This window comes from Sycon ciliatum, chromosome 1 (genome assembly GCF_964019385.1).
Source record: "Sycon ciliatum chromosome 1, ocSycCili1.1, whole genome shotgun sequence".
In the NCBI taxonomy this organism is placed as follows: domain Eukaryota; kingdom Metazoa; phylum Porifera; class Calcarea; order Leucosolenida; family Sycettidae; genus Sycon; species Sycon ciliatum.
The window spans coordinates 79,515,879-79,537,113 of NC_088643.1; the positions used below are offsets into that span (position 1 = coordinate 79,515,879).

The 21,235-nt window shown below is 47.8% G+C and overlaps 1 protein-coding gene across 1 annotated transcript; it reads left to right on the forward strand.

The window, feature by feature from the left end:
- Positions 1–1,045: 1,045 nt before the first annotated feature.
- Positions 1,046–15,112, forward strand: LOC135805708 (thiosulfate sulfurtransferase-like). Its single transcript, XM_065319795.1, has 9 exons — positions 1,046–1,344; positions 3,597–3,659; positions 3,773–3,884; positions 11,975–12,169; positions 12,702–12,788; positions 13,322–13,379; positions 13,625–13,726; positions 14,223–14,347; positions 14,809–15,112. The coding sequence occupies exons 1-9, from the start codon at positions 1,187–1,189 to the stop codon at positions 14,884–14,886; spliced, it is 978 nt and encodes a 325-aa protein (XP_065175867.1). The 5' UTR covers positions 1,046–1,186; the 3' UTR covers positions 14,887–15,112.
- Positions 15,113–21,235: the final 6,123 nt, after the last annotated feature.

Sequence of the window (21,235 nt, forward strand, 5' to 3'; positions counted from 1 at the left end):
AGCGTGATAGTTTGGTCGAATCCGATCGAATCCGGAGTAGGTGTACTTGGAGTGGAATCCGACCACACCGGCCCCCACACCGGGAGTGCAATTCGAGTGGCTGGAGTGGAAATGGACTTTGCCGTTTTTGGACAGCTTTCACAGAATCTTTGTACGATATGCGTACATTTTGCGTACTACACCCTTGTTTTGTTCGATTGGGCCAGGGTTGCTCGGACCACACCGCCTGCTCGCACTCAATCCAGATTCGCCAATCGATGACTCATTGATGACTCATCGATAGGCGAATCTGGATTGAGTGCGAGCAGGCGGTTATTGACACCCTGAGTTTATAATGATTTTTTTTTGAAGACTGAATGAGCGCATAGCAGTGTGAATTGCAGTGTTACTAGTATACAGTCGTCCCTCTTTAATCCAGCACTTTATAAACCAGCACAATTTTCAGCAGCCAAAATGTCCTTTTCATGCATATTGCAGCAGCAAATCCGATTTGTTAATCCAGCACCCTCCCTATTATATTTAAATCCAGCAGATTTCCGTGGCACAAATGGTGCCGGATTATAGAGGGACCACTGTACTGGTTACTGGGTTCAAAACACTGATTTGCAGTGTATTGGGAATGTGTGTCCCCTCTGCACTGCCATTCACACTGCTCTCATTCTATCTTTAAAAAAACAATGTGTGTGACTGCATCCCAAGCCTGCACTATGAATTATAATTTTGTAGAAACAAGAAGCGGCTTCATGCCTTCTGCTTAAATCAGGTACAGCAGAGACGCTCATGACTACAACTCACCAGACGTAACGTCGTTGCATAACTCCATTCAGCATGTCACAACGTCGACGCGTCGTCTTGTACTCGTACTCTCCAAAAAAATGACCCATGCCAAAGACATTGTACACTACAATGTAGTTGGCCAAAGAATCCGGCACCAAAATGAATGAACTCACTGACATCACAATCAGCATGCATCCACGTGTGCCACGTGTACCGGACTGGTGCGATTTCGAAATTTCGAAAGCAGGCCCTTTCAGCTAAAAAAATGGTTCTCGATCTCAAGCCAAGACAAGTACCAGTCCATTGAACAGAGCTACAATCAATGCTATTGTCTGATTGTAGAGCTGAAATAAATGAGAAAAGGAGCTGCTCTGAGATTTCCGTTCAGTCCACTTTCTGAATTCAGCTCATGTGGCCACGGGGACTGGGAGTCTTACGCAGTGGTTGCCTCAACGTTTGCTTACAAACTCGGTGGACTCACACAAATATTTCCATCATGTCCCAGCCTTTGGTGAATGCTTCTTGGCTGAAAGCTGCTCTCTCAAACGGCTCTCGCCCCGACTTGAGGTAACCTTAGATTTCCATGCCTACACTTGTGGTATTGTCTGAAATTTTAGTGATAACAGACGAACATGTGATGTTTCAACATCGTAGATCTACGTAGACAGTTTCAGATTTGGTATAGTGGTAGGCATGCGTTTCCTTTTACGTATCCTAGGGTCGACCAGTCACATCATTCCACTGCACTGAAGAAAAGTGTAACGCGCAGAAAATGACAGGCTAACTAACTTGCTGATGAGTGAATCTGGAAACCCAGATATGAGGAAATGTGGCACAGACTTTTTTTTGTTATCCATGTTGTGAAGAGTACATAAACAAGTTTTATGTACTCTTGATGATGTCAGTGTCGGGCATGTGCAAGATGACATGTTGAGCAATTGGGTATTATGCCATTTGAACGCTATAACTTTGACAGACTTCCATTTCCCATGCCCCACGCACACACTTTCTGACAGTACCGCTGGAGTAGGCGGTGAGACAGCCAGCGTCTGAAGGCAAAACGCGGACAATTAATTATTACTGTTTACTAGTACTTACCGGACGGCATGCTTTGAAGTATGATGTGGTACAGTGCCACCATGGTTAGCAGGTGAAACTGTAGTAGTAATGAGATCTAAAGGGCAACCCTCGGAACCAGAAACTAAAGCCAAAGGGGTAAATACGTATATGAAGTTCCACCTGGGCTGAACAAAAGGCGGACCAGCTCGGGCTGCACCCGAGACCCTGGGCATGTATGCAAATGAACCAACAACTCCTTTGTGCTTCCATGTCACACGGGATGGTACTGCCAGCCGGGACCCCCAGGTAGAGACATCCGAGGTCGCTTGCCGGGCCAGCCCATTTGAAATTGTAAACACACCATGAATGTTACCAGTAGGCTTGGTTGTGTACATGCCTGAGATCCCAGACACACCCTGCCAGCCCACCTGTCAACAAGATTGCCGACCAACCCGCCTTGAACCTGTCCCCGGGGAAAATTGCGGAAAAAAATCGCAAAAAACGCGGGGGAAAACGCGGCATAATATGGCATAATTTGCGGTGAATTTGCGGTAAATATGCGGTAAATAATATTGATGTGCGGCAATTTTCAGTGAGTATGTAGTGAAATCAATCAGTTACAAGTCTCTGGTGTAAACACTCGTCATATTTGAGTAAAAAGCCGTCACGATGAGACGTTGCTGACCGAACAGTGCACTGTGTGTACGTGTAGTGCAACAAAAAGTTCAAAAAACGCGGGAAAATCGCGGAAAACGCGGTCTTTAAAAAAATCGCAAAAAACGCGGAAAAAAACGCGGCCGCGGAATTGCAAATTTCCCCGGGGACAGTTGAACCCGGGCTGGAGTGATTACATAATTATGACATATTGTACAGCTTGCCTGACAGCCAGCCCGGGGGCTGGAGTTGAGGTTATAATCACTGATCAGGGCCTAAGGGGCTGTTTACATGATGCCAGCAAGGTGGATTGCCGGTTGACTACAGTCCATTCATAAAAAAATGGGTCCTGGCTCTGGCGAGCTCCCGTATTTGGCGATTTTTCGTGATTTCATCGTACATAGTGCAGTGCTGCGAACTTTGAAATTTGAAAAAGGGTCCAAAAAGGGTGCCTGAACTGGGGTTCGAACCGCAGAATGCACTGTTGCAGGCGGGGTCAAACGGCCTGGATTTTGATGGTTTTTCCCAATTCAGTGCTTTTGGGGCAAAACCTGGCCGAAATCCTATTCTTGCTATGGCTTGCTTTTTGGACAAAAAAACTTCAGAAACATAATTGGAAGAGGATTCCATATGGGATTGCAGAAAAAAATTCTAAAAAAACTCAACGTTTGACCCATTTATGGCCAAAAGCTAGAAGTTCATTTTTTTCTGAATGGACTGTAGCAGCACAATAATGTTGACATTTAGGCCTTGCACTCCCACCTTTTTAATTTTTCAATTTTTTTACTCGCACCTTTTAAACGAAGGTATGATCGCAAGTATCCACGCAATTTGACACATCCAGTCAATACTTACCCACGTCTAAAAATTATCCGCCTCCGACCTCTGTTACAATTACACGCCTATCTGTCGAAATTTGCGACGCCCAGAAGTCCATTTTCATGGCAGTGTACTGCGCCAGGGGCTTCCGCAGAAAAGTTGGCCAGTGGAATATTGAAAGGGGAAAGGGTTGATGAAGGTGAGAATTGTGTCAGCTGAGTATTTTTTTTTGTTACCGTGATCCATGTGCTGTGGGGGTTTTGTTCATCTGTTTGTTATGCGGTCAGGGTCATCGATGTCAGCTTTCCCATGCCGGGTCAGAAGATTGACATGCAGCAGGAGTATCTGAAGTAAGGCGATAATCAGCATGTCGAATGCCATGTTGGTGGTGCATAGCGTATCACAGAGTTCTGAGAGGAATCACATTGCTAGATTTACCCTCTGTTGTATGCCGTTTCTGCAGGAAACACATTGCTGGCGCAACTTTCTTTTCGTTGGGCAAGGTCAAGGACACGGAGTCCAAGTATGCACTGATGTTACCCTCTCCAGAGGTGTTTGCGGATCATGTTGGAAAGGTAATTATTGCATGTCACGTGAGGGTTGCCTGTACTACAGCCAATGAGCGCTCTTGCTCAGCGGGCAGGACTTTTCGTGTATTGCCCGCAGTGGATTGCCTGCTGAATCCGATCACTCTGCGCATGCCCGTTCGTCAGTTGAGTCCTTCACTTCTCCCGAGCAGGTCGTCATTTTGGTGCGATCGATAGTAAGTAGATGGACAAAATCGTCATCAGACACACCGATCACGAAAAGAAGCAACAGGCTCGAAAAAACGGAGGACTCAACTGGCGACGAGCATGTACAGGATAATCGGATTCAACAGTCAATACACCAAAAAGCTACTGCCTACCTACACGGACTTGTCTCTTCTCTCCGAAGTTAGGACCGGCATTGATGATGTGAGTCGGCCTTCGTCGACCAACTGTTCGAAGAGCTGGAGCATAGGCACCTTGAGAACAAACAGAAGCGGTATTAGAAGGTGAATCCGCCAATCCAGAATACCAAAGTATCTGTAAGATGTTCAGGTGAATAACTTTTAAAGCTCTATTCAGAAACTCTAACATATTTGACACAGTATTAGGAAATTAGAGGCCACATGCCTCGTATTGCTCTTTTTCTCTCCGAAACTCAACACTTGCAAGCCAGATACTAAAGAAAGAAAAAATCATCAGTCACACCACCGAGACTCGAGCCAGGGACCTTGCTATTCGCGAGCAATGCTCTAACCAACTGAGCTACATTATGACTCTTGTCCACAGTGATGGCAAATCTATCCTTCTTTGATCAATCAGTATCTGGCTTGCCTCATACTAGCAACTCACACCAATGAAGAGGGCCCTCGGCCATGCGCTTGATATCATGGGGAGAGCATCAAACTATGTCCACTGCGAGCAAACACAAATTGCAATTTCGAATTTGGACTTCACGGAGAATTTCAAAGATTGGTGTGAGTTGCCAGTATGATGCAAGCCAGATACTGATTGATCGAAGAAGGATAGATTTGCCATCACTGTGGATAAGATTTATACGAGGTGAATAGCAATTTCTGGACATGAAAATAAAATAGAGGCCCACTGGCTGTGTGTTTTACATTTTTCATATCTTTTTGTATCTATTGTATGGCCTAATCCTTCATCTTTCCAAATATGTGACAATTGCTCATGCTGTGATCCCAGACACTTTATAGCGGGATGTTTTCGACAGGCCAATTTTTTGCCCTAAATTTCAGTGTATGGAATTCTGGACATGAAAGTAAAATAGCGTCAATAGGCATCCAATACTGCACCATTTTTGTTATTTTTCTATTGGTGGACTGCAGTTGGCCTCTTCACACTTCCAGCCAACAGGTCCAAGACTATACAGCGTCTGAAGTGCAGTGCACATGGGGAAGCCAACGATTCGTCCATTACTTCTTATTTTACTCAAAATTCAAAATTCTCATGCGACATAGTACCACAAAACTCGTTGAAATGCCTCCGAAGAAAAGGCTATCAACAAGGCACCGACACGAGGAGAAACTACAACAACCCAGCTGTCAACTACAACAAGAAAAAACTTCATCAACCTGACTGACTTGACTCTACACGCGACGAAAAATTATTTTACTCGAAATGTCCAGAAATGTCCAATGTCCAGAAATAGCAATTCACCTCGTACTGTAGCTCAGTTGGTTAGAGCATTGCTCGCAAATAGCAAGGTCCCTGGTTCGAGTCCCGGTGGTGTGACTGATGATTTTTTCTTTCTTTCATATCTGGCTTGCAAGTGTTAGTTTCGGAGAGAAAAAGAGCAGTACGAGGCATGTGGCCTCTAATTTCCTAATACTTTGAAATTCTCCGTGAAGTCCGAATTTGAGATTGATATTTGACACAATTTTAGCAAATTTAGGTCTGCGCCTGCTAAGGGGGCGCGCAAATCGGGCCACTTCCTGGTCACAACGGACACTTCGACAGTTAGCGGCAATGATTACTTTACACGTTACAGTTAGAAAGATTCGGCAGACGACATATGAACAAGAAATAAGTACAGGGGCAAGGAGCCATAAAAAGGTGCTTCGGCAAGGGCCAAGCAAGCAGAGAGATTGTCAGGAAGAGAAAAGCAAGCTGGCTGGCGGCAACCGTATGCAAAAGTGAGGTTCGTGGCATACGGTTCGCCAATATGCTAACGTACGCTAAAGCCAGTGCTTCCAAAAACATTGCGGAAAGTGCAGCGTGGGCAGCACAAAAGCCACGTGGGTGACTGTGAGAATTATGACGTAGCAAGTCGTAGCACGACATCACTCCCCCGCCAGTGGACTGACGAAGGATAGTGCACGAAATGTAGAAAACAGATTGAGTAAGGCTAAGTAAATGTACAAGATTAGTGTTGCTATGGCGGATGCTGTATAGCAAGCGGCAAGAAAACGAGAAATATATAAAGTGGATATGTACAAAAATATTTACAAGTCATTGCAAATGGATACAGGGTGTATGCACTGATGACGATCACACACAAGAAATTCAGTCATTCCAATGAATTCACTCATGCCAACGGACAATACGATGCTGAATTGATACTGACCCAGATGGGGTGGTCGCTGGCAGGATGGCCGAGACAGGTGGCGCACTCGCGGCAGTGTCGGGGAGATACGCAGGCTTGAGGCGGTCAACGGAGACACTATCCTCCTTGCCATTGAGCAGTATGGTGAAGTACTTGTTGTGTCGAGAGATAACCTTGAACGGGCCTTGATAGGGCGGCTGGAGGGGTTTACGAACAGCATCCGTGCGGACATACACATGCGTCGCTGTGGCTAGGTCGCCGGACACCCACACGGAACGGTTGCTGGATCTGGGAGTGGTGGGTCGTAATGCCTGCAGAGATGTGCGGAGGGCTTGGACATAGTGAGACGGACTGGGTGAGGTTGAAAAGCTGGGCTCGTAGAATTCACCAGGAAGACGCAGTGTTGTGCCGTAGGTGAGCTCGGCTACACTGCAGTCTAAATCGGCTCTGTACGCTGCACGGATGCCGAGCATGACCAGGGGCAAATTGTGTGACCAGCTGCCGGATGCCTGTGCCATTAGAGAGGACTTCATGTGGCGGTGGAATCGCTCGACCAAGCCGTTATTCTGGGGGTGATACGCAGTGGTGCGTAGGCGGGAGGATCCGAGTAGCTTCAACAATGCAGCGAATAAGCTTGACTCGAATTGTCTGCCACGGTCGGTGGTGATCACTAATGGAGTGCCAAAACGGGACACCCATTGTAGCAGGCCGTGTGCGGTTGACTCGGCTGTACAGTCGCGTAGTGGTATTGCTTCGGGCCAACGAGTGAAACGATCCACACACGTTAGCAGATACGTGAAACCTTGGGATGGCTGCAGAGGTCCGACGAGGTCGATATGGATGTGATCGAACCGGGCGTCAGGCGGCATGCATTTCGACAGTGGTGCCGAGGTATGCCGGTGTACTTTGGACCGCTGACATTCATGGCAACAGCGAGTCCAAGCGCGCACATTCTTAGAAATGGCAGGCCAAACATACCGAGCTGTGATCAGACGCTGAGTTGCTTTGATGCCAGGGTGGCTGATGCTGTGGAGCGAATCGAAAACAGGTCTACGGAATGCTTCTGGGACATACGGCCGTGGTGTACCGGTGGATACATCGCACAAGAGCGGGACAGGAGAGAACGGCAACGAGATAGACTTGAAATCGAGACTGGTGTCTGGACGAGTACGGAGTGCCTCGAGCTCTGGGCAGTTGGTCTGGGCAGCCGCAAACTTGGTGAAATCAATGGGTTGCTGGATGGCATTGACAGACGGTCGGGAGAGTGCATCCGCAACAACATTGTCCACGCCCTGGATGTGCTGCAGGTCGGTGGTGAACTCTGCCACATATGCAAGTTGACGCTGCTCGCGTGGGGACAGACGGTCGGACGCGGTGCGGAGAGCAAATGTCAGGGGCTTGTGGTCCGTATACACTGTAAACTCTCGACCCTCGAGATAGTGACGGAAATGGCGGATGGACAGGTAGATTGCCAGGAGTTCTCGGCTGAATGTGCTGTAGCGTGTTTCGGCCGGCTGTAACCGCTTCGAGAAGAATGCAATGGGCTGCCAAGTCGAGTCGGCCAGTTGGTTCAGGGCAGCACCAACAGCAAAATCGGACGCATCAACCATGAGGGCGATCGGAGCGTCAGGTTGGGGATGCGTGAGAAGCGTAGCAGCGCTAATGGCTTCCTTGACGGCAGTGAAGGCAGCTCGAGCTGTGTCACTGAGGACGATAGCTTTGTTCTTCGGCGTCTTGGGGCCAGCGAGAAGATCAGTGAGCGGTTGCACTATTTTCGCACACCTGGGGATGAACCGGCGATAAAAGTTCACTAGCCCCAGGAAACGACGGAGTGCACGGAGAGTTGCAGGCTCAGCATACTCAATGATGGCTTGCACCTTCTCGGGCAGGGTGTGGAGGCCTGCAGCGTCGACTCGGTGGCCGAGGAAGTTGACGGCCGGTGCCAGGAACTCACACTTGTGCAAGCTAATGATGAGGCCATGGTCCTCGAGACGTTGAAACACAGTACGGATGTGCTCCAGGTGCTCTTCTCGAGAGGTGCTAGCGATTAGCAAGTCGTCCATATAGACGAAGCAGAAGGGGAGGCCCTGCAGTACTTGATCTATGAACCTTTGGAACGTCTGGCCTGCATTGCGCAGGCCAAACGGCATGCGGACGAACTCGTAGAGGCCGAATGGCGTAACGACGGCTGTCTTCGGTATGTCGTCAGGGTGGACGGGAATCTGATGATATGCCCGCCGGAGGTCAACCTTGGAGAAAATTTTAGTGCCGTGGAGCGAACTAGCAAAATCCTGCAAGTGGGGGACAGGATACCGATCTGGGACCGTCTTGGCATTTAGCGCACGGTAATCACCGCAGGGACGCCAATCGCCGTCTGACTTAGGCACCATATGCAGGGGCGAAGACCACGGGCTGGAGGATGGCCGGATGATGCCTAGATCAGCCATGTGCTGAAACTCAGCCTTAGCGGCGGCCAGGCGATCGGGTGGCAGACGGCGTGCACGGGCATGGGCGGGTGCACCAACCGTTTCGATGAAGTGAACGGTGTCATGCTTGATTGTTTGGGGCTGAGCTGCAGAATTGGTCAGTCCAGGGAATTCCTGCAGGAGTAAATTCACCTCCGGTTGCTCGGTGAGCGGCGGTGCGAGAGACGAAGTATCCTGGCCGTGAGCTAGGACGGCATGCACGGAGAGATCGGTCACGGTGTCATGCAGGGCACGGTTGCGGATGTCTACAGTGAGACCGAACTTGTGGAGGAAATCAGCTCCGAGAATTGGACTAGAAACATCGGCGATCACAAAGAGCCATGGGAATGACCGACGAAGACCGAGGTCAAGGGTGAGCGATCGACAGCCATATGTGGGAATGCTAGTTCCGTTGGCTGCACGCAACGTGTCAATGACGGCGGTCTGCTTGCCTTTACGGAACGTGGTTGGCAAGACACTGACGGCGGCGCCAGTGTCGACTAGGAGACGCAACCCCGTGACACGGTCTCGGACATAGAATAGGCGACATGTGGTCTGCAGGCCAGCGGTGCTGGTCGCCAACAGGGGCTGGCCAGCTAGTTTGACGACCGGGAGCAGGGTGGTCGGCAGTTCTTAGCTTGGTCGCCAAACTTGCTATGAAAGAAACACAGGCTGGGCCGACCAGGCGAGTTGTTCCGTGAGCGCGGTGGACCAGATCCACGGCCAGGGCTGCGACCCCGGGATCCGTCCAACCGTTTATGCAGAGAGCTGACGGCCTCGGTCAGGGCAGCAATATGTTGCTCCAGGGCGGACATCCGAGCGTCGTCCTGTGATGGGCGTTGGATGGCGGAGACTGAGGCCTGGGTTGTCTCCATAACCCGGTCAGCAATGGCAGCTAGTTCGGAAAGGCTTGTAGCCTTTGGGGTCGACGCAAGGACCAGCTGGGCATTGCTCGGAAGTCGCTGCAAAAACAGCTTCCGTAAAATCGACTCATCCAATTGGCTGGAGCCAATAAGCTGCTGCATGCGGCGCAACAGGTGGGATGGGGTGCGGTCTCCAAGCTCCTCTTCCGTGAGCAGACGCCGGAGTCGCTTCTGCTCAGACATCTGAGTGCGGGCGATGAGCTGGCTTTTCAGCGTCGTGTATGGCTCAGCCTGCGGGGGACTGATGAGCAGCTCTCGGACCTCCATGGAGAACTGCTCCGACAGTGCCGCAGCTACATAATCGAACTTGGTCCGCTGGGCAGTGATGCCACGATGACTGAAGAGACACTCAGCCCGGGCAAACCACAGAGCGGGATCCGAAGGGTAAAAATCGGGCAGCTTGATACTGACGGCTGCCACAGCTGGGGGCCGGTCCAACTCAGGGCTACTCCCAATAACACTACCACTGGTACCGGCTGTGGCCTGTGCCTTGTTGAGCTGGTCCAGCAGAGCCTGCTGCTGTTGCCTGAGCTCCATGAGTTCCTCCCTGGTAACTGAGGGTGCGTCCGGGAAAGGTTTTCCACGGCCCTTCCCGTTGCTGGCCGGCATGGTCATGGTGAACAATGTAGCCTGCCTACAGTAATATCGGGGTCACCAATTTAGCAAATTTAGGTCTGCGCCTGCTAAGGGGGCGCGCAAATCGGGCCACTTCCTGGTCACAACGGACACTTCGACAGTTAGCGGCAATGATTACTTTACACGTTACAGTTAGAAAGATTCGGCAGACTACATATGAACAAGAAATAAGTACAGGGGCAAGGAGCCATAAAAAGGTGCTTTGGCAAGGGCCAAGCAAGCAGAGAGATTGTCAGGAAGAGAAAAGCAAGCTGGCTGGCGGCAACCGTATGCAAAAGTGAGGTTCGTGGCATACGGTACGCCAATATGCTAACGTACGCTAAAGCCAGTGCTTCCAAAAACATTGCGGAAAGTGCAGCGTGGGCAGCACAAAAGCCACGTGGGTGACTGTGAGAATTATGACGTAGCAAGTCGTAGCACGACACAATGTATATTTGTGTTCACAACACATGACGTGGCTACAGCTTTGCCTTGATTTTAGTCATGTAATGATACTGCACTACAGTGGTTACGTATCGGGACTATAAACTGATCAAGGAGCTGACATAATTATGTTCCTGAACATGACCTGGCCGGAAATTCGAATAGTATTTAAAACTTCTGTTCATACTGTAAAAGCGCGTGTATAGGCCCCCAGGCGTATAGGCCCCCAGGCGTATAGAATAACAGCCTCGATTTCCTGGGCGTATACAGGGGCACGGGCGTTATTTTGGAACTGGGCATATACTTGGAATAGGGATAGCGATAGCCGTAAGTATTGGGTATCGGTACCTGTACATGTACTGGTGTTGCCAGCATACCTGGGCGTAAGGGCCCCACCACCACACTCCATCATTCACCCCAGTGTCTGGAGATATGTGGATTTTGTAGAGAAAAAAAAACAAAACAAAAAACATGGGCATGGGCGCTATTTTGAAACAAAGCTCTTGACTTCCCCTGACTGGGTGTGTACACGGAGGGTGGGCGTAATTTCGAGTGGGTGTATACAGGGGCTTTTACGGTATTTCTTCTATTATTGCCATGTGCCCCTCTTCAGACCCAGTTAGAGCACTTGTTTCCCCTGTGTGAGGCTAGAATAACTTCCTTAAGCCTACCCGTCTTCTCTCTCTCTCTCTCTCTCTCTCTCTCTCTCTCTCTCTCTCTCTCTCTCTCTCTCTCTCTCTCTCTCTCTCTCTCTCTCTCTCTCTCTCTCTCTCTCTCTCTCTCTCTCTCTCTCTCTCTCTCTCTCTCTCTCTCTCTCTCTCTCTCTCTCTCTCTCTCTGTGTCTCTCTGTGTGTGTCTCTCTCTGTCTCTCTCTGTGTCTCTCTGTCTCTGTCTCTCTGTCTCTCTCTGTCTCACTCTCTCTGTCTCACTCTCTCTCTCTCTCTCTCTCTCTCTCTCTCTCTCTCTCTCTCTCTCTCTCTCTCTCTCTCTCTCTCTCTCTCTCTCTCTCTCTCTCTCTCTCTCTCTCTCTCTCTCTCTCTCTCTCTCTCTCTCTCTCTCTCTCTCTCTCTCTCTCTCTCTCTCTCTCTCTCTCTCTCTCTCTCCCTCTCTTGTTATTGTTGCTAGGTTCATGGTGTCAGTAACAACACTCATGTGATCGTTTACGACAGGAATGTCAAGTTTGGTCTCTTCTCAGCATGCCGTCTTTGGTGGATGTTCCGAGTGTTTGGTCATGACAATGTCTCCGTTCTTGACGGTGGGTTGGAGAAGTGGTGCAGTGAAGACGGTGCAACTGCTGACGGTGAAATGCCGACTGTAGAGGTAGGCTGGATAACCATTCGCTCTTAATACATGGGAAGATAGCATCCGCGTACATGTTGTCTGTACATGTATGTTTATTCACATCTGCGGTTTTATAGGACATGAAGTACAGGGTCGTTTCACTTATATGGCCAGGGAGCTAGCAATTTTTGATATTAATTTTAGGAAATTACTTGAACCATACCGGTAGGATAACGATAACTGTTTCTCAGGATGCAGTTCAGTTTCCTCTATCCCAGAGAAGTAGAATATACTCGCGTACAATGTAATGGTTGTAATGAAACAGGCTGTTGAATAGGAGTCCGACTAGCAATACTTTTTTGTGTTTTATTTCAGCGTATACGCCCGCACCTTACTGTTTTCATTACATAAACAAAAAATGCGCGTGCACTGAACAGACATGAAACCAGTAAAGATACAAAGTGCTAGTTGCAATGTATGCACATAATAGATGTAAGGTAGAAAAGCCGTGCGAACCCATCAACTAGATTAATGCTGTTTTGTGCTGTTTTTCTTTTCTTTTTTTCTACAGGCTGGTACTTTTGTTCCAACCTACCGGGAGAATTTGGTCAGGGGGTTCGCTGACGTTGCCGAGGGACTTGCTGCTAAAGCCTTTCAGGTACTAGCAATGCAGTACTCTCAGGTGCTGAAGAACGCGGGGCACGTCACTCTACTTGGAGATGCTGCTTTTAGTCGGGTTCCAGCCTCTTCTCATTATTATTATTCTCATGACTACATATCACTTGCGGCAGTAGTAAAGCCGGTGCCGGTGCCAGTGCCAGTGCCGGTGCCAGTGCCAGTGCCGGTGCCAGTGCCAGTGTGACCCTAGCCTTGCATGTTCTTTTTAAAAATATAATATTTGGTGGAGTTCCAGTCTGTCCGTTCTTCAGCCCCGACAATACTGTATAAAGGGACTTGATTTCCTGAAGACGTTGTGCTCACAGTTGTTGTATTTCCACTGTAGTACACCATGGTACACGGCGCAGTAGATATGCCTTTATACACACACACACACACACACACACACACAGCTCAAGTGAAGAATCAATCCTGTTTTGATGGTTTTGATGTGGTGATTAATCGCCCCTACATTTCCGTATTCACCTTGCACATTAATGTTATTTACTTTGTTGTATCTGCTTTATTGTATAGGTTTGCGACGCACGGAATGCACCTCGTTACAATGGTGAAGCTCCAGAACCTAATCCAAGTGAGCTGCGTGACAGACCACTTCACAGAATGTTATTGCTGCAGCCCCGCTACCATGTTGCAGATTGTCGTACTACAGTATTATTAGTAGTATTTCTTGCCGTTTATTGTCAATTTTATTTGTGCATGCCTTCCTACATGCGCCATAACTACTACTTTCAGGCATGTTGTTTTGTCTTTGTTTGAGTAGATATTTTTAGTCCAGTGTCTTTAGCTTCTAAATATGCTGGTGTTTCTGCTCCTCAGAGCTTCCCAGTGGTCACATGAAGGGCGCTACCAATGTACCTTTCTTCAATATGTTGGATCCGGAGACGAAAACTCTCAAATCAGCGGATGCCATAAAAGAGGGTAAGAGAGGAGAGCAGGTGTGCTTTCTGGCAGCACTTGTATGCTGATCATTCATCTTTACTCAGTTATGTTTTCTGTCTGCACTCGACAGGCCTTATTGTATCACCGTCTGAGGGCTTATCAGGGCTTGGGTGTGCGATATGGAAGCTATGTACCAATAACAAAGTATGTGTGTTTACAAATGCAGCAAAAGGAAATCGAAAACTTTTGACGTACATCCTACACTGTATTCCTAGTGCTTGGTTTCCGCCCTATTGCTTTTCGATCTTGCATGTGTGTTGTGTGTGTACACGTGCTTGTACGCTTCTGGGAGCGACGTGGCCATTTTGTGGCAGTTGTACATAGTAGTAGTAGTGCTTGTACATGTGTGTATGTTTGTGTGTGCATGTGTGTGTGTGTGTGTGTGTGTGTGTGTGTGTGTGTGTGTGTGTGTGTGTGCGTGTGCGTGCGCGGGCATGTGTGCATGTGTGGTTTTTGGTCTATTTGTGTGTCATAGTGTACGCATCGTTTGGCATTGACTTGAACAAGCCCACCATCATGACCTGTGGAAGTGGCGTGACTGCGACTGTCTTGGCATTCACAGCCTTCATGGCCGGTCAACAGAGCATTCCAGTATTTGATGTAAGGAACTACATGTGTGGTGGATGTGCTATGATATGGGACCTCCATTTATGCTTGCAGACGCCAACGGACATGATTATGTTTCTAAATGTTTTTTTTCGAGATACATTAATGGTCAACATTAACGCTATCCATTGTCAGGCCAAGCCAAAGGATTTTCTGAGATACAGCTAGAGATACAACAGGCATGCGGTAACCAGTGGTATGACAAGGTCTCTTCTCTGCTGTCCTCGGAGTTTTTGTTGTGTAACAGCAGACTTAGTTGTACCACTGCTGTGTGCCCGGTGTAGTGGCAAGTACATTGTAGAACATTTACGCCTCACATGCTCAAGGTCTACAGAGTGTCCAGTATAAAACGACGTTACGTGAAGTAGAAAGAATCTTTGTCCAGGCTCACGAAAAGCGTGCTTGCTGATCCGAGTGCAACTTCTGTTATGGTTTCTTAACTTTGTTTCTATCAGGGGTCATGGACTGAATTTGTGCAACGCGCCACCCCAGAGCAAGTTGAAAGCCTTCAATTTCCTCTTGGTGAGGCCTAGTCCTTCCCACAATCCACCTGGTGAGACTTGCATCGATTGGTGACCTATCTCATCCACTGACGTAGATATAGTTTACTTCGCCCTCCTTTTCTCTGCATCTGCGTGGTTTGTGATTTGATAATAGAAATGTCTTCCTTTTCATACCATAGTTTAGGCTGGCAAAGCATTGTTGTGTTGTGAACAAGGTTATTCAAGCAATTTTAAAAATAAAGAATAGCTGCATTTATTAGTTCTAGGTTTAGTCCCCATAGATATTGGCTTTGTTGCCGTGTGGTAACCTGGTATTCGTGGTCGGTGCATGTGAGGGGCCAGGGACGATCATAGACACTGTGTACTGTTTCTGCTGAGAGATGGCCCGCAAAGCAGTCTCTGATATGAAATAACAAAGACGTTCATGGGTGTAGAATTCTTTAGGTTGACAAACAGTGACATGCAAGAATAAAACAAGAGTCATTGTTGGTAGCTTGTTAGTTCTGAAGAAATATGGAAACGACCGCGGAATATCTTGGAAGTGCGGCCTTTCCCCGTGAAAATGGCAAATGGCCCGTACACATTATTTGCCACTTGACTTGGAATAGTGAAGGAAAAAAGCCGACAAGGTTAGTCATGTGGAATGTGATGTGTAGCATTAATAGTGTTCGGTATGATAATTAATGCAAACGATATGTATCTTCGTTGTTGAACTGAAGGAGCTAACACTCTGCTATGTACAACTAAAAGATGACTTAGTCAAGCGGCTTAACACACTGAGGAAACGTATTCCAGTACAGTGTGTGTCTTGGAATAGTGTTAGGGTGTTGGCGAGAAACAGAGGTGGGGGGGGGGGGGGGGGGAGAAACAGGGGTTGGGGGGGGGGGGGGGAGAAGGCTACTACATGACGGCTTCATCGCCATGACATTGTCGTGCCATATCGGCGAAAGAATGTTGTTTGGACTTCAGTGCGAACTCGACATCATGATGATCGATCTACTACTACTAGGTGTAGCCGCTACTCACTAGTAGTAGTAGAAGTTAGTTGAGTTGAGAGGTAGAAGCTGTCTAGACGTCCATGCGTCATCTCAAAGTTTGTCGGTTAGCTGTGATCGCTTTTGGCTTGCCAGAGAATCCGCCCCTATCTGTAACGTACTCTGTTCATCTGACCAGATAGGAATAGAACATCTCCGCCGCGCGCTAGCCCCGGACCTTCAGGCTTCAGCCTCAGGTTTCACGCAGCTGTCATTCGAACGACACCTCCCACGAATATGGTAAGAAGAGTCACCTGGTCACGGAGCTAGGTATTCGCCTGCTAGACTAGTCCTGTTGCTATAGGATAATTATGTACTAGTGCTGTTGCTACGTCGCAACAGCAATATTAGTCATTAGCCATAATCAACTAACCTCAAGGAGTCATAGTCAACTATTAGTCATTGTTCTAATGTTACATTTTATCACTCTCTTAGTATTGACTCCCATTGATTTTCGCTATACCTAGTACCTAAGCAGTCAAATATTCCTGCATCAGTATTTCACTCCTTAGGGCTATATTGACTGCTTATATTTGACTGCTTAGGGGTTGCGCAGTTGACATGGTTGAACGGTGCCTAGTGCAACATTGTCACTGCATGAGTAGGTGGTGGTGCAACGGTTGTGCAATCATAAAACCGGGATTCATGAGGTTATCGTTCTGGAATTTGAAATACGGACTGTTTGTCATGATAAATCTAATATTGACTTCGTACTTGGTCAGTATAGGAAATAAAAACCTCGTAAAAGACCTCGGCTTCGCCTCGGTCTTTTACTCGGCTTTTATTTCCTATATTGACCAAGTACTCAGTCAATATTAGATACGTAGTACAGTAGTAGCAGACTAGCAGTGCTCTCTTTTTCGATCCTGCTCGATCTGTATTCATATAAAATTCAGCACAAACCATTATTATTGGTTTGTGCTTTCAACAAATCACGTTTCTTTCAGTAGTAAAATGCAACTTTGTGTCGAGTAAAATGCAAGAAGGCAAAGTGTTTTACAAGTCCCTGGTCATTACTGATGTGCACTGGTAACATTGGCCGAACATCGAGCCGGGTGATGTGAACCATCTGGTGGCACCATCTAACTTACATACATGTACATGCATAGTATATAAAAGAAGCCTTGCTTGGTAGTTTAACATGTTTTTCGATTTTGACAGCATGTTACAAGGACACGACAACGTGAACAACAACTGTGAGAATAAAGAATTCAAAAAACTGCGGCGGCAACACGATAACATCTACAACACAAAAAAAAGAAAAAATCTACATCCTACCAACCCCTAGAGTAAAGAGGGTCCTGAGAGGAACCTGGGTTTTCCCAATACGGTTCAAATGGTCGCAAGACCGGGACTCTTGCCAACCGGGTTATGGTTGTAGTCAGGAGCACTATGCGTCCTCGCCTTGTAACAATGCTGTCAAAATCGAAAAACATGTTAGATGTACATGTATAGTAGTACCGGCAATAGTAATAGCACCCATGGTTGACTCAACCATGGGTGCTATTACTATTACTATTATACATGTACTTCAAGGACAGCAGAAAGATTGGCAGAATCATGGTACTTTTTCTGGTATGTTTCAAGCATGTTTTGGTATGTGGATAAAGAAATGAGCAGAATTCAAGGAAGTGACTGGCACAAGGCCCCGGTTTGTATTGGTTCTGCCAAAGCCACTGCTTTTTGAGCCGAGAATCTGCCTATTTTCGAGCATTGTCCACAAAGGGCTAACTAAAATGCACCTAAAAGGCACTGGGGTATGAGTATGTGAAGGGAATGCTGGTCACCTACATGTAATTCTACGTAACACCTGAAACCTGACAGGTCCCTGACACTGAAATTGCACCTAAAAGTATGTGTGCATGATACAGCAGGACCAGGCAGGCACAGTGGGTTGGTCAAAGACAAAGACCGTGATTGAGATACGAGAACTTGTGGCCAGGCACATACCCTCACCCCCACCGTTAGGCGCTGCACCTGCCGCTAGGGTTTACCGGGTGTTAGTGGCTGCCGTGGGTTTCCTTTGGGAACGGACACGATAGTTTACTTACTTTATAATACTAATACAAGTAATACAGAAGGGAGTAGTAAAAGGTGTTTGTACTATATGTACCAGTAGTCATGATTATGACCTCGAAATTGTGGAATTGGGAAAGGAAAGGTTTTCATGGCTTTCTCCTGATCCTGGCCCATAGTCTGGGGGCCAGGGGGATTATTTTTGAAGTTTCGTTCCGGGTAAGAGGGCACCAAGTTTTGTCGATTTGAGTGTCAAGTATCTTCAAAATGCTGCAAGATGGTATGCCATTCAATCAAAATTTCCATCGGGAAGGTCATACAATGAAGGTGGAAAGAATTGATGATGGTTGCCATGGCAACACATCAGTTAATTCAAATATACAGGAGAACTATGCGATATTTTGACAAAATTCCTGCTGGATATAAACATATCCAATACGTATGACTGGTTAGCCAAGTTTGACTGAAAACAAATAAACTTCAGGGCCTCAAAGGTGAATTATAAAATCGGATCTACTGCAACTATACATTACTGTACATACGTAATTAAATATGCATGCATACACCGACAACTGTACAAATATATTGGTGACCAGTGTACATGTGACATCTATAAAGCCTTTTAGAAAAGAGGTAGAAATGAATAGAGTAGTCTGTGACCAATGGTGATCTAATGGATATACATGTACATGTACATGTACATGCCTGAGATGGCATGAAACTTTGTTGTGACTGATCAAGCCATCTGTTGTTCTGACTAGTGTGTACATGTACATGTATGTATGTATGGCGAAGAGGAAAATGTAGAGGGAAATAGAGCATGCCAAAGCAGTTCTCTAAGTACCTATCAGTTGGTAGCAACAAAGAAGAGCTTGTGGCATTCTTTGGTGGTGAAGTGGCAGCTCCCGGACAACCTGACAAGGTGCCCCCAGGCAAGGAACTGGTTGTCACTGCGGGCCAAGAGTCACAATTGTCAAGTCGGCTGGTGCAAGCATGGCGTTTACTGCTGTGGAGGAGTTGCTGTTAACCCAGGAACTCTCTTCCACTGCCTCACATCAAGAGCTGACATTGATTGTGGCTCCGAGCTCCTCCAGCAGGGCATTGATGCGTTTTCCCGTTGGGGACATAAGTGGAGGATAGAATTTGAGCCCTCCAAGACGCAGGCTATGTCTATAGGCCACCATCGCCAGCCCTGGGAGCTCCCTCGAGCAACATTTGACGGCACACCGGTCAGTGAAGAGAGTCGGCTGAAACTCCTGGGAGTCACCTTTGACGACACCCTGAGCTACTCCTTCCACCTCCGCTCCCTAGCTTCCCATGCTAACCAGCGGATTGGCTTCCTGAAGCGAGCGTCTCCCATTCTGGTCGCCGAGAGCCGCCAACGCGTCTACAACGGCTTTGTGCGACCCACACTCAAGTATTGCCCCTTAGTGTGGATGGGCTCACCCTCGTCCCATCTTAAGAAGCTGGACCAGATCCAGCGAAGGGCCCTCTACATCATCGGAGCAGGTACTTGGCTCCCTAGCCTGGCACTCCGTCGCCTGGTAGCTGCACTTGCCTATACCTACAAGCTCTGCTATCTAGATGCATCCAGCCCTCTGAAGCAGATGCTGCCCAAACCAGCCACTCACCGTGCCCCCGAGACAAGACCTATCCGTCAGTCTCTCCAGCTGCATGATTCCCATCCATACCAGATGACAACTGGCCTGCCTGCCAACACCCGGAATAGCTGTCTCCAAGGATTCCCTGCTTGCACCGTTGCAACATGGAATGCCCTGCCACCAGACCTGTTCCACCACCCACCCGCCCAGCCCCACATGCAAAGCTTTGAGAAAAAGGCGTACCGTCACCTTCTTGCTCAGGACTGGCTCTCTGCTACTGATGCACTTTGAATCGGTTCACCAACGCTTTCCCTGTTTTTATTAGTGTTCAGCTGCTTACCTTATAACCCTGCTGCCATCATCACCAATATTCTGATTCCCATGCACATGTCCCAGAACCTGCTATCCTTCGCAGTCCCCATCACCAAGAGCACTGTGCTCTTCTATCTCCCAGCTCTCCCAGCTCTCTCTCTCTCTCTCTCTCTCTCTCTCTCTCTCTCTCTCTCTCTCTCTCTCTCTCTCTCTCTCTCTCTCTCTCTCTCTCTCTCTCTCTCTCTCTCTCTCTCTCTCTCTCTCTCTCTCTCTCTCTCTCGCTCTCTCTCTCGCTCTCTCTCTCTCGCTCTCTCTCTCTCTCGCTCTCTCTCTCCCTCTCTCTCTCTCTCTCTCTCTCTCTCTCTCTCTCTCTCTCTCTCTCTCTCTCTCTCTCTCTCTCTCTCTCTCTCTCTCTCTCTCTCCTTCTTCTCTTCTTCTCCCCCCCCCCCATCTCCCGATAATTATTAGCCTCCGTTTTCTTTCGACGCGTTTGCTGTGCAGTGAAGCCGAGACCCTAGATCGGTGGAGCACATCAGACCCCGTCACCACGTCCACAATTCATGCCTGCGATGCTGCACCGCTGCTTTGCATGTCATGATTGGAAGCTGTGGCCTTAGTAAAAAAAAGGGGGGGCACCAACCTGCACCAACCTCCACCAGCAACGTACACGGGATAACATGGCTAACAGAACAAGCAATGATGGCAACATCGGTATATCGTGTTCTTATCAGAACGGTCTCATACCCACTGACAGCTGCATGCCTTGCATGAAGGAGCAGTCTGGTGTCAGCCGCTTCCTGGGTTAACAGCAACTCCTCCGCAGCAGTAGACGCCATGCTTGCACCAGCCGACTTGACAATAATTATTATGCACTCTTGGCCCGCAGTGACAACCAGTTCCTTGCCTGGGGGCACCTTGTTCAGGTTGTCCGGGAGCTGCCACTTCACCACCAAAGAATGCCACAAGATCCTCTTTGTTGCTACCAACTGATAGGTACTTAGAGAGAACTGCTTTGGCGTGCTCTGTTTCCCTCTACATTTTCCTCTTCGCCATACATACATGTACATGTATATCCATTAGATCACCATTGGTCACAGATTGCTCTATTCATTTCTAACTCTTTTCTAAAAGGCTTTATAGATGTCACATGTACACTGGTCACCAATATATTTGTACAGTTGTCGGTGTATGCATGCATATTTAATTACGTATGTACAGTAATGTATAGTTGCAGTAGATCCGATTTTATAATTCACCTTTGAGGCCCTGAAGTTTATTTGTTTTCAGTCAAACTTGGCCAACCAGTCATACGTATTGGATATGTTTATATCCAGCAGGAATGTTGTCAAAATATTGCATAGTTCTCCTGTAAATTTGAATTAACTGATCTGTTGCCATGGCAACCATCATCAATTC